The sequence below is a fragment of the Manis pentadactyla genome, chromosome 5, assembly GCF_030020395.1.
Source record: "Manis pentadactyla isolate mManPen7 chromosome 5, mManPen7.hap1, whole genome shotgun sequence".
NCBI classification, from domain to species: Eukaryota; Metazoa; Chordata; class Mammalia; order Pholidota; family Manidae; genus Manis; species Manis pentadactyla.
Genome location: NC_080023.1, coordinates 177,536,730 through 177,549,951, shown reverse-complemented (window position 1 = coordinate 177,549,951; position 13,222 = coordinate 177,536,730). Strand labels below are relative to the sequence as shown.

At 63.1% G+C, this 13,222-nt stretch overlaps 1 protein-coding gene across 3 annotated transcripts; it reads right to left on the bottom strand.

Annotated features, from left to right (window-relative positions):
* Positions 1-7,056: 7,056 nt before the first annotated feature.
* On the bottom strand, positions 7,057-12,999 carry BIRC7 (baculoviral IAP repeat containing 7). 3 transcript variants are annotated; one of them, XM_057503152.1, is made up of 9 exons: positions 12,541-12,999; positions 11,757-11,860; positions 10,849-10,992; positions 10,003-10,102; positions 9,667-9,748; positions 9,524-9,569; positions 8,240-8,311; positions 7,806-8,049; positions 7,057-7,142 (listed from the first exon to the last, which is right to left on the bottom strand). In XM_057503152.1, exons 1-8 carry the CDS (start codon positions 12,630-12,632, stop codon positions 7,811-7,813), a joined length of 879 nt encoding a protein of 292 aa, XP_057359135.1. In that variant the 5' UTR covers positions 12,633-12,999; the 3' UTR covers positions 7,057-7,142; positions 7,806-7,810. The 3 variants fall into 3 exon arrangements, with proteins under 3 accessions (XP_057359135.1, XP_036757639.2, XP_036757641.2); XM_036901744.2 differs by lacking the exons at positions 11,757-11,860; positions 12,541-12,999 and having other exon boundaries at positions 10,849-11,543; XM_036901746.2 differs by lacking the exons at positions 11,757-11,860; positions 12,541-12,999 and having other exon boundaries at positions 7,806-8,010; positions 10,849-11,540.
* Positions 13,000-13,222: the final 223 nt, after the last annotated feature.

Genomic DNA, 13,222 nt, shown 5'->3' with positions numbered 1-13,222 from the left:
TTGAGGGAACAGACTGGAAGGATCTGAGGATGCCATGAGGCTAGCAGGGGACATGGGACCCTCGGTGAGGGGTTCAAGATGAAATCCATGGAGGCAGTGTGCCCAGGGGAGGAACCTGAGAGCTCCATCCTGGCCTCCTGTGCTGGCAGATGTGGGGGGCAAGGGGAGGCACCATGTTGTGGGGGCTGCCCCTCGCTGGGTAGCTGTCCTTATCTTGTGCCCTAGGCCCATCAGAGGCTTGGAGAAGTGGGGGGCCACTTCTCGGAATACCTTGTTTAAATGCACAGAATGAACATGTGGGAGGACAAAAACCAAAAACACAAATGGAACACCAGCAGCTGCTCTGGCGATGCCATGCTAGCCAGGGGGCCTGCTGCTCTCCCCACCCAGCCCACGAGCCCACAGGCCCAGGCGGGTGGGACAATTCCCGCGGTTTGAAATGTGAGCTGTGTTCAACGCCATCTGCACCCGCTGGTCGGCCAGGGCAGGCCCGTGATCCTGTGCCGCACAGAGCTCAGGTCTGCTGTCTGCATTCAGCGCGGCACAGGATGCTAGATCTCGGGCAGAGGCTGCTGACGGAGCTGCGGTTACTGTCCATCCGTGGTCACGGGCGAGTCAGAAAGCCATCAGCAGCCTACAGCCGCCTGCCCCCCTCACCTGCCTCGGACCCCAGTGTGCAGATGAGAAAAGCAGAGCCAGTGAGGGTGGCCCGCTCGCTTGGGGCCACACAGCCCACAGGGAGCTGCCGTAGCTACTGCTGTGCGAGAGGTCATCCCGGATGGTGTGGCTTGAAACAGTGCATCTCCGTCCCTCAGTCCCGTGGGTCAGAATCGGGGAAAGGTTTAGCCGGCTGGCTGTGGTTCCAGATCATTCCTCAGGGTACAGTTGGATTATCGGAAGGCGGCAGGGTAGGGGTGCTCCCCTCTAGAAGGCGTGCATTGGCTGGTGGCCTGGGCCATCGCCACGTGGCCCTTCCACAGCGGTGCCTGGGCGTCCTCTCCACGTGGCGGCGGGTGAACCCTTGGAGAGAGTGACAGTCGGGCTGAATCACCTTTAGGACCTGGCCTTGGACGTCACCAGGGTCTCCAGAACATCTTGCCTGGCTTTAGTGCATTTCCGTATTAACAGACGTTCCTCAGGGGTGGAGAGAGGTAGTTCGTCTCCATATCAATGGGTAATTACGCGGGCAAGGGAAGTCTTCTATGTACCTGACAGGTGAGGGGAGGGCTGGTTTTGCTTCTGCATGGGCAGAAAAGCGACGGCCAAGGACTGCAGTTTGTGAGCAATAAACGTATTTTAAACTTGATTTCTCCCTTCAACTGGTTTAGGTTTTTAGAGGTATTTTGCCCCGGGATTTCCTCTCCCCCAACTTACAGGGGTCTCACAGGCACTTGTCTTTTTTGGCGGTGGCGGGCAGAGGGGGGCTGCATTTCAGCATGTGCCAGAAGACATACCTGGGGTTGAGTAGTGAAGGCAGAGGCTGGGGATCTCAGAAGGGCCATGAAGAAGCCTTGTGAGCTCAGACGGTCCAGACAGCTTGATGGTCCATGGAGAAAGTAGAGTCGCCCAGTATTCTGAAGGCCAGTTGTGGGGCCTCATCCTGGCCATGCCAAGGGGCTTCGTCCTGGTTAGAGGAGGGAGAGGCTCCCAGGAAGATGGCCCTGGCACCTGGGAAGCCCTGGGAGCCCCGAGGCAGAGCAGGGGCCCTGGTTCCCTAAAATGTGGGAGCCCAGGAGCATTCCTGCTTTCTGGAAAGCAGAAAGAGCCAATTGGCCAGCTCACCCAAGCCTCTGAAGGCTCAGAACTTGTGACAAGGCAACAGGAAGGAAACAAGTGGGTGGACAAAGCCTCAGTGGGCATTTCCCACACACGGCTGCTGGGCTGCTGCGGCGGCTGGGGGGTTCACGTCCATGGAAATGGAGCCTCCGGTTGCTTTACCCCCACCTTGGGGCGGGGTTTCTCTGGTGAATACAAAGGTCTAGGTACTGGTCAGTGGCACATACTCTGATGGCTAGGAGCCAGCCCTTTGCTGCTTGCTTTGGAGGTTTCTGGGAGAAGCAGGCCCTTGGCTGCCCTGGGCAGTCGGGTCAGGGAGGTGCTGGGGGATAGGAATGAACCTGTGGGCATCTGGAGAGCAGCAGGGAAGACCCAGTGCTGAGGCAGGGGGTGGCCAGGACGGGCAGTTGGGAGGCGGGTGGGCGGTCGCCCCAGCAGAGGAGAAGCTTGGCAGGGAGAGGTGTTTTCAGCACCACGGCCAGGTCCCGAGGCCCGGCTCCTTTCTGCTGGAGGAGCACCAGTCAGGGGGTGGCCCCCAGGGCCCACTGAGCCCCCGAAAGGCTGTTTGTTGTTCCATAACACAGAGACAGGCCAGCCGGGTCGGCGAAGGGGAGGCTCGTGACCCGCCGCCTGGAAGGACGTGGGCTTCCAAGCAGGGGCCTCAGAGCCTGGGCTTTCCCAGCTACCCCGGGCGCAGGCACCAGGCCGACTGTCTCCTCTTCTGATGAGTGTCAAGGCCTCCAGGGGAGCTGTCAGGCCTGTTCTGTGGTTGAAGAAACCAAGACCTAGAGGCTGAGTGAACCCCTGCAGTCTCACTGCTGCTGACCGTGTCACCCCAGAAGGCTGCCGGAAACCCTCTCCTTCCTGGGACCCCTTGTCCTGAAGTGGCACCACCTTCCTGTCCCCCATGCTGTGGCGTTTCTTGTCCCTCCCAGGGGCCTCACAGACTCCCACCCTCTCTCAGAAGACCTGCTGCAGCTCCCCCACCACAGGTGTCCCGGTCGGGCATCTTCTGTCACCCCTCAGTCAGTCAGGGGCCCAGCAAGACAGAGAAGTCACTCTCAACAGGCTAATTCCCGGGGATGGTAAAGCAGCTGTTCTGAGTGTGGGTGCTGTGGCAGGACCACATGGGCACCCCTCTCCTGGGTGTGTGTGCCACTGAGCGCGGGGGTGGGGAGGAGTTGAGACACCTGTGCTCCCACCCCGAGCTGGAGGTGCCCCCCAGCACTAACCCTGCAGAGAAGGGCTGGGGAGAGCATGCCCTCCCCTCCTCCCTCCCTCCCATCTTCTGCTGGGCTCCAGCTCCCCCCAACCTGAACTGGAGCCTGTGGACACTGTGTATACCATTCAGGGTGCAGAATGCAGAGGGAGGTTCTGCAGTGGTGGGTGGAGCACAACCCACCCCCGTGGACCCTCGCTCTGAGCTACGTCCACGGATCAGACCACTGCTTGATGCAGGAGGTACTCAAAGAACAACTGGTGGTGCCCTGCAGGATCTGGGGCTGACCTACTGAACTTGGAGGCCAGAGAGCATGACCTGGTCTGCCCTGGGCCACCTCGGGTTTCCAGCTTCTGTGGAAGAGGTGGAATTTTCTTCCCTGCCGAGCCTCCTGATGATGGTCCTCCAGGACCCTGGCAGATCACAGTGCTGTGGGCTTCCGACAGGGATCTTGTCAGCCGTCCCTGTGGCATCTGGGTGCATTTTGGTGGCCTGTTACAAATGAGCCCTTCTGCTCCTGTCTGCTCATACACTGGCTGTCAGCCCTGCTGCGACTCAGGGCTGGTCCCCCTTGTTCTCATTAAGGAGGAGGATGCAGGCCCTGATGGTGGCAGATGGTGGTAAACGCCGTGCTTGGGAGTATCTCGTGCCGTGGTTAGCATTGCCTGGGCTGTGTGAGTGTGTGAGCCCTTCCTCCCACAGTGGCCCCGGGCCCCAGGATTCCATGGACTTAGCGCAGACCTGCCCTCTCGCCCCTCAAGCGTGGGCATCCACTGAGGGGCCTGGGGGAGGAGCTCTGTCCAGCACTGCCCACTGGGCTGAGCCCCATCTGTGTCTCCCATACTCTTGGAACCACGAGCTGGGCGGGCTTACAACTCACCAGCTGTGGCTGCCTGTAGACGGCACCCTCCCCAAGGAGGAAAATCCTGGGGGTTGGCTGCTTAAGGCAGAGGCCCTGGGGAGGACGGCCTGGCTGCACGGAGCCGGAGCCGGGGAAGGTGCATCCAGGCCGAGGTCACGGCTCCAAGAGCTGCTGTCTGATTCTCACACCGTTAAAGCAGAGGCTTCGTGATCTTTCCCACTCATGTGTCTGTTGTCCAGCCTTCCCCAATGTGTCACCCATGGGGCCAGGCAGCCCCAGGGAGTCAGACACCACCTGGAAACCGGGAGCTGATGAGGCTGTGCAGATCGGCTCTCCTTGTTCCACTTGGCAGATGAGGAACTTGAGGTGGGACACGCCGGGCGTGATCCTGCCGGAGTTCTGGGCGGCCTCACCCCAGCCCCGTGCTGGCCTTCATCTGTGCCCACCACATGGTCGATGCTGCCACCCAGGAGGAAGACAGTTGTAAGTGTGCGGGCGCCAAGCCCGTGGTGAACCGCATGCTGCCCCCACGCCAGGGAGGAGGGGGGAGGGCGAAGCAGAGGGCTGTGGTCCCCTGGACATTCTGTCACAGCCTGAGACCTCACCCCTTAGCTGGGTTCTCATGGCCACAGGGGCCCTTGCCCGAGGAGAAAGGGGGGGTCCAGCCCCCTGAGAGGCGATGGGGAGGGGTCCCGGGCTGTGGACACCTGGGCCAGCTCCCCAGGTCGGAGGGCCCCCGTGCATGCCCCGTCCTCGTCCTCCGTAGCTGCTGCAGGAGGGCAGCTCAGCTCTCGGAACGGGCCACACTGCTCACTTGCAGCCGAGCCCTGGGTCCCTCGGGGCATGTTCTCCCTGCTCCCCACTGGTGAGCCTTCCGACTGTCCCTCAACACGCAATGCCAACACTTGTGTCCTCAAGGGCCCTGACGGCCCCCAGCTCTGACGTGGTCCTGTGGGAAGGACAGAGCTGGGGTGGGCAGGGGCTGGGACCTCAGAGCCTCCGTTCCCAGGAGTCTGGCGACCGTGGGGTGGGTGGCCCACGTGGCCAAGTGGCATCCCACACTCAGACCAGGCTCACTCCCAGACCAGCCCCCAGTGGCCTCCAGCCCTTGTACTGCGTGGCCCCGATCCATCGCCCAGACCACAGCTGGCTGGGAGGGAACACAAGGGGCTTCGTGTGCGGCTTATGTTAAAACACTTCAGGACAGGAGGCAGCCCTGTTCCAAAATGCTTCAGCCTCACCTGCTAGCTGGCAGACACAAGGGTGGGTGACGTTGGTGGGCATGGTGGGGGCCATGCGGCTCATGGTGCACCCCCCAGGTGCCAGCTGTCAGTCCCCGCTCAGTGGCCCAGGCCACACCCCCTGGCAAGAGTGACAGCATCCTTGGAAACCCTTCTGGGGTCACTCACAGTGCTGGCCTTTGGCGAGGACCAGGGCCAAGCCCTCGGGGTGTTCCAGCCTCTGCCGTCACCACCGGAGCGTCTATGGCTGGCAGTGTTGCCCATTCTGCCACCTCTTTCATTGTTCGGGTCTTGTTTATTTGGGTCTTGATTTCCTTCATGGATTTGACCCGTTCCCTCTCTGCCACATCAGTGAGACGCCTCCAGCCTCTTGTTCAAGCAGGCGCACTTGCAGGTGTGGCTAGCAGAGCCCGTGCCCATCTGGGCCCGCAAGCAGGTTAGCACGGCCACAGGCTCCTTTCCTTCAAGAGGCCTCACCACGCATCTGCCTGTCCATCTGCCTTTCATCCGTCTGTCCATCCACCCCCACTTCTCTGAGATCTGCTCCATACTGGCTCTGGGGCTTGGCCCCCACCCCCTGGAGGTCTATACCCAGCAGTTGGGCCTAAGCAGGTTTTGAGCCAGGGTCTGAGGGGGCACGGGGTGGCCACCTCCCAGGAGGGCAATATGGAAGTCCTCGGGGGGTGATCTCACCTGGGCAGGAATTTGGGGTGTCCTATCTTTAGAAGATCAGACAACTTCCCTCTTGAAAAGCAGTGCCCACAGTCCTGGGCACCCTGGGCCTGGGGTGGGGTGCTGGGCCCTGCCCCATATGTAACCCTGGAATTTGGGGTCAGAAGAGGTGGCTTGTGGTCCTTCTCTGGAGACCTCCATCCTCCCCAGGTCTTGGCCAGGCCTTCCAGAGCCCAGCCCCTTGTCCCTGACCCCTTTGCCAAAGGCCAGGAAGGTGCCCCCCTTCTTGAATTTTGTCCTGTTTGCATTTCAAGCTCTCCAAGTGAAGAGGGCACAGCTGCCTCTGCTGACCACTGACTGCCCAGCTGGGAGCTGCTTCTCAGGGGCCCTCTGACCCCTGCTCACTCCCCACAGTCCTGCATAAGTAGGTCCTGGTCCTTAGTGACCACTGAAGATGGTGAGGTGTCTCCAAGAGAGGGCTGCGGCCTCCCTGTCTCAGGTCAAGTGACTGGACACCAGCCTGTGTGGCAAGGCCAGCACCAGGCCAGGGATGGCTGCAACCTCAAAAGAGTTTGTAGTTTCCTTTTTCTAAAAAAAGAAAAAGATGCAAAAGGAAGCCACACTCTCTGTGCAGCCACACTGCAGTCATGTTGCATGCTGCTCCTGCAGTGGGCCTGGGCTGTCCTCTCAGAAGCCCCGCCCTGGGGCCACCAGATCCCCCAAGGTTGCTTGCACCACTGAGGTGGGGGGCTGGGCACGGGGACTGTGAGATGGGAAAGTGTGATCTAACCTGTGATCTAACGGCAAAGCTCAGTGTAAGCCCCTGACACCCCACCCTGGCAGACCTCACCTTCCCTAGGTGCTGTGCCCACAGGGCAAGGCGCTGCCTTGCAATTAGGATGAGCTGGTGACACTGTTCCTGAAAAGGGGTTTGGGTCAAATAGTCTACAGCCTCCCCAAGGCAGCTGCAAGCGGTCAACAAAAAGGAGCCTGCCTGTGTGCCAGCTTTCCTGAGAGGCAGGAGCTGGCTGGGAATCACATGCTCATCTCTAAAGGGGCTTTAACCTAGGTGACTCCAGAAGCCCTTGAAGTGCTGCAAAGCTAAGGGCAAGGGGCGGGGCAGGAGGGGGAAGGGGGGCCCTGGAGCAGAGGAGGCACCTGGGGGAGGCCTGAGCAGCGGCCCTGCTGGTGAGGAGGGGCCGGCAGAGCTGAGCCCCTGGGGCAGGGTGGCCGGGAGGGGGCTGGGAGGGGGCCGGAAGTTTTGGAACAGAGGTTGCTGAGCACCATCGGAGGAAACCCACCACTTTATTGTGAATCTTGGAAAGCATCCAAACTGGTCACCCCCACCCCCCTCAGGGAGCGTCCGCAGCACCTGCAGCGGGGACCGAGGGGTGAGTCAGCAGCTCCCAGTCCTCTTCCAATCGGAACCCTCAGCCCCCAGGGAGTGCCCTTCCCTACCACTTCTACCCCCTCTCAAGGAGACCTCAGGGCACAGTAGCCTTTGAGAAAACCCTAAGAAGGCCCTGGTCCCCATTTTGTGGCATCGAGGGCTCACGTGGCCCCGCACCCGGCATGCACTCCCACTAGGCTTTGGCTCTGGGTTAAGATTCCCATCCAGGTCCCTGCTAGGCAGGCCCGGGCCCTGCCTCTTAAGGGGCGTGGTGTCCCCCCTCCCCCCCCCCCCCGCAGGCTTCCAAAGCCGCCCTGCCCTCGGCATGCTGCAGCTCTGTACGCCCAGCTGGACAGGGGGCATAACCCTCTGCTCCCCACTACGGAAGTGGAGACAGATGAGTCTGGCAGGTGGGCTTTGATGTGCCCAAGCTGACGGCCACCCAGGGTGCTTTGCTGAGGACTAAGAGTCTCTAGGCATCAAGATAATGGGGGTGGTTAGCAACATCTGTCAGGGCCAGGGCAGTGAAGGAAGAAAGAAATGCCGCTGAGCGGGCCCCAGTGTCAGGATCGCAAAAGACAGGGTCGCCTGGGCAGTGACGCCGCCGAGGCCCACATGGGGTTCTGCCTGCCTCTGGACGCTCACCTGGCTCAGGACAGGAAGGTGCGCACGCAGCTGCGGATGGGGGCCCTGCAGACGGGGCACAGCTGCAGGGCGGGCGCACACTCGGTGCAGACCATGTGGCCGCAGGGCACAAAAACCACGCGCACGGCCCGGTCCAGGCACACCTTGCAGGTCCGCTCCTCCCGCAGGTGCTGCAGCTGCTCCTCTGCATCCTGGGCTCCGGGGGCTCGAGGACCCAGGGGCACCTTTGGGGCCTGGATTCCACCTGGTTCCTCCAAGCGGGCAGGCCTGTGACTCCATCCCCACACCCTGACCTCCATGTTGTCCTTGCCCTCCCGCCCGTGGCAGGCAGGCTGGGCCAGATTGGGACATCAACCAGCCCCACCCCAGAATCCTCCCCTCCTACTCCAGGGGCAGGAGAGCCAGCCCCACCCCCAGGTGGGCCCCGCCCTCACCTGGCTCCCTGGCACCTTCCAGCCGGGTCTGTCTGCCAGCTGTGGGCAGCTCTGGACATGGGTGGACAGGAGCTGTGGGCAGTGAGGAAGACACTTGAGGCTCAGTCCCCCAGGGAAAGTGAGGCTGCACCCAGAGGCGGCCGGCCTCAGGCAGGCCCAGCACCAGCGCAGCTCCTCGCGCTGCCTCCCACAGCCGGTGAGGGCCCCCAGACCGACTCCTCTGCAGGGCGCTGTGCCGACCAGCCCCCTGGGCAGGGACACTGAGTGCCATCGCCGTGGGGGTAGCGAGAGAGGGCAGTGTTGGAAGGGGTGAGCAGGGAGAGGAGGAGGGGGCGGGCAGGGCCCAGGGAGCAGCGGCCGTGTTCCTGCAGTGGGGCTGCTGCCAGCTGCCCCACAGGCTCCCTGTCTGGCCCGCCTGGCTGTTCTGTACGGCAGCTGCTACCACACCCGGCTCGGGCGAAGCCCATTTGGAGCACGGCCCAACACCTCTGGGCAGTGGCTGCACGCAGGCCATCCCTGGCACCTGTGAAGCGGGGCAAGGGGCAGGGCCTCAGGGTCTTCGGAGAGAGGCAGGCAGCCCGCCACTGCGGCTGACCACCAGGGCCACCTCAACACAAGGGGCCTTTGTGGCCATCGCGGCTGCTCTGTCACCGTCCAAGTGGGGCTGTGTTCCGCCAAGGTGCAGTGAAGGAGTGCGCTGTGTTCCTGAGCCTTTGTTCAGAGGGGCTGCCACCCGGGAAAGACAGAGGTACACGGGTGGAGCGCCACCAGGTGCCAGGTACTGTTGCGGAGGGTCACGTGGACACCCCCCATCTAATCCCAAACGGGGTTGGCACCATCCCCATTTCACAGCTCAGGGCACCGAGGCTCAGAGAGCGAAAGCCACTTGCTAGAGTCAGACAGAAGCGCCCCCAGGCCTTCCTGTCCCACAGGCCCCGGGCACCAGTGTGAGGGCAGAGCTCAGCTCTGTCTGTGGGCTCGTGACTACGGCTGTGGCCGGCGGCCACCCAGGCGGAGGCCCCTCCTGCACAGCCTTCGCTCTCCCACCGTGCTGCCTGATTGGTTGCGCCCACCTGGTAGCTGGGTGCTGCTTTGGCCTCACCTGCAGCCTTCCACACCCAGAGTGCCTGCGCAGCCCCCAGGGAGCAAGCCTGTGCCGCACCTCACCCCCGGCCAAGTGGCCTTCACGTCCCCGCTGTCCAGCGGGGGGACACCAAGCCCCTGCCACAGAGCAGGCTGCAGCTGCCCAAGGGAGCTGAGTCCGGGCCGTGCGCTGTGGCTCACCTGAAGGCGAGGTGCTGGCTGCATCCTCCGGTTCCTCTGATTGGTCCTGGAAGGAGCCAGGGGACATTGGTTCCCTGAGTAGATGGAGGAGCAGGGCCAGGGGGGGTCTCCGCGCCCCAGCCCTGAGCAGAGGCAGGACTCACCCAGGAGTGGAGCAGGTGGCCACAGGCCTCCCGGACTCTGCAGACAAACTCCCTTCCTTTTGTTTGGAGCAGGAACTCACACCTGAAGGAAGCTCAGATGCTGCATGGGCAGTGGGCCCCCCACTGCCAAGCTCCAACCCCGGGGAGCCCCTCTGGCTGGGGTCGAGCCTGCTGCTCCAGAGTCCCCGACAGTCCCCCGCTGTGGGCACCTGGGACCCCTGGGAGGGCCGGGCACTTGCTGGGAAGGCTGTTTTGGCCTCTGTTGAGCAGCAAGGAAGAAACAGCACAAGGGTCCCCCAACCCCGAGCCTGACACCAGCTGGGACTGAGCCCTTACCTGGGGAACCACCTGGCATGCTCAGTCCAGGGCTCATCCCCTCGCTCCCAGCTCTGCAGACCTCCGCAGCAGAAGAAACACCTCACCTGGTCCTGCCGGCCTGGCGTGGAGACAAGGTGCTCAGGGGTGTCTCCCAAGGCTGGGACAGGGGTGGGGGGCTCCCAGGTGGTCTTTCCTTACAGGGCAGGGGCTCTCTGGAGTCGCTCCTACACCCTGGGGGCTCCCACTGGCCTGTCCACTCCCTTCCTCCTCACACTGTTTCTCACAGGTGACTGGGGACGTCTTCCTGGGGCACTTGGGGACTGACAAGAATGCTGATGAAAGTAACAGGGGTGCCTTGTCCACAGGAAGGCAGGTAGGCGGGGGGCCAGCCTAGTGTGGAGAGGGGAACAGAACTACCCTGTCACCTCTGCCCCTAGAGCTCCCTCCCCAGGATGGATGGAAGGGGAGACTGCCAGGCCCCCATCTCAGTGTGGGGTATGGGACGGCTCATCTCCACCTCCAGGCAGCTCTCGCCTCTGCTCAGGGCCCACAGGCAACAGAACTTCACCTGGTGCAGAAACTGCGGATGGGTGGCTGCTATCGGCACATCCTACCACGAGACCTCTGGGAGCCTGTCCCTGGACTTCTGGGGGCCCCACAGGTACCCACATGCCTCCTGTCCTCCCAGCTCCAGCTGTCCTGTGCTGTTGGGGCCCCTCCCCTGGCACACTTGTTACAGTCTGAAGCACCTAACTAGCAGAGACTAGCAGGTGGGGAAGGGCTCTGGGGTCCCTACCCCCTTATCAGGCCAGACCCTCCCTGCCGTGGGGGAAGAAGGCAGAGCCACAGGTCCTCAGGACTCACCGGTGTGGAAGAAGCCGGCAGCAGCCAGCAGCTCTGGTTGAACGACGGCGGTCGGTGGCCAGTCGTAGAACGAGGCCAGCCGCAGCTCCTCCGAGCCCATCCCAGGGAAGGCAGGCCTCGCAGGTGGGGCGACCCCCTCCTCCTCTGCCAGGGGGTGCAGCTGGCCCAGGATTTGCCCATCCACGTGGTCCCGGCCTCCCCGGGGCAGGGCACTGCCAGCACCCTGGCCACCAATGTGGCCACACAGAGAGTGGGGTCCACAGTGCCCCCGCATTCGGCCATTGCCAGCTGCTGAGCAGCTCAGTTCTGGGCCACAGCTGTGGCCCTTGGCCCTGCCCTCCGGCCCCATAGAGCGAACGCTAGCGCTGGCTGGCTCTGCAGTTCTGCTGGGGCCACAGGGTGACCGGTGCTGGAATGTGCCCAGCCAGCCTGCCTCCGGGCTTCTGACCCCGGGGCCCTGCCTGGGGGCAGTGGTGGCCTCCGCCTCCAACTGCTGGGCAACGAGGCACCCCCGCCAGGTGGGAGAGTAGCCAGGGGGCCCGTCACTTTCTGGAAGGGGCTGGCGGGACAGCCAGAATCACATGCTCTCTGCAGTGGGGTGTGTCACGGGGCTCCCAGGCCGTGGGGGCCCACTGTGGAGGCTGCAGGTCCGGCTCTGCTCTGCTGGGGAAGGCGCTACAGGGGGAGAGGGGCTGGAGCAGAGGATTCCCAGGCAGCAGAAGGGGCAGGGTGTGCTGCGCAGTGCTGCGGCCAGGAGGGGCCGCTGAGAGCAGAAGGTTCCAGCTGATGAGCTGACCAATCAGCCTGCTGCGGGGGAGGGAAGGCAAGGGTGGCCCCCCAGGGGTGACACAGTGGCTGAGGCTGCAGGGGTGCCCGGTGAAGGGCTGGGCTGGCCCCGGCGCATTTACCTGAATGTTCTGCTCTGAACCTGGAGCCAGAAGGGGCTTGAGACCTCCTGTGCCCACGGCCGGAGCAGGAGGCCCGGCAGGTCTGTGAGTAGCTCGTCTTCAGGCTGTGAAGTTGGGGGACAGATGGGCCTGTGTGCTTCCCGAGGCTGAGGGGCTGCGCTGACTAGGTTGTAGGGGTACCCACACCGTGCATGCGCCATTTTCCCATGGGAATTAGAATGCCTGAGCCTGCTGTGACCAGGCACGGGGACGGGGGAGGGTTCCCAGATCCAGCTGCTGTGTCAAGCCAGTCCTGCTGCTCAGGCAACCAGACCACCCACCCATCACCTCCCACGTGCCCTGCTCTGCCTCAGAACCAGCTCACTGCCCCAGGCCGAGCCCCAGGAGGCCCCCTGCCTGCTTCTATGCCCCAGGCCAAATCAGGCCAGGGTGTACTCCAGCCTTGGGGCACAGGGTTCAAGACTGCACTCACTCCCATGGCCTTTCCTCGAACCTGGCTGTTGCCACAAGGTCTGTGCCATCCAGCCTAAGCCCAGGGCCCCAAGGCTCTAAACCCAATAGCGAGGGAACATGGGAGGAGGGCTGTAACCCTAGGGAAGCTGGCATCCCGGGTGGGCAGAGCAGGATCCCAGGGACAAGTCCTGGTGTGGAAGGACAGAGGAAGACCAGATGAGGTTGGGGCTCTGCCCCCAAGTGCCCCCTCCCCCAGGAGCTCAAACCCTCAGCCCACTTCTGGGGCAGACACGTCCACCTGCTCAGGCCCCATGCCCTCTCTCTTACCTACCCTGGCTGTTGCCCGGTCAGCACATGCCTGCTCACATTGCACCAGCCTAGAATGAAAAGAGGAACCCACTTCACTGAGACACTGCTGACCATGCGGGGCTGTGGGGCTCACTGGCCCCAGTGCTGGCAGTGAAACCATTCCCAGGGCCAGGCCAGGGAGGGCCACAGCCGGCCACAGGGTCCCAAAGAGGAGCCGGGAGGAGGTGGGGGCCCCGCCCCGTCTGCACCCCAGCTGCCCCCGTGCCCCTTCACACAGCTGCTTGAGCCCGCCACCTGCAGCACGCTCCTGTCCAGCAGCGCCCGTGCCTCACTTCTGGGGAATGGGGGGCTGCCGCCCGTCTTTGAGTAGACCCTGCCACTGCCTGGCTGCACCCGCCACTCGGCTCCAGAGTTGCCAGGGCCCTAGCCAGCCCTGAAACGCTGTCCTGTCAGCAGCCTACAGATACCTGGTCTCCTGAGGGGAATCAGCACGGCCCCTGTGGGCCTCCTCTGCCCCCTCCCAGCCCCCCAGGTGGGCCACGGAGCTGTGCACGGTGCGGTTCGCTGTTGTAGCCGTGTTGCTGGGCAGCCACGTCTGGGGAGGGCTCTCCCTGCACTCCAGACAAAGCCTCAGCCTCGGCCGGACGGGGAGGCTCTTGACTCGGATTGGGAAGGAATTCTCCACCAGGCTAAACAGGGGCCAG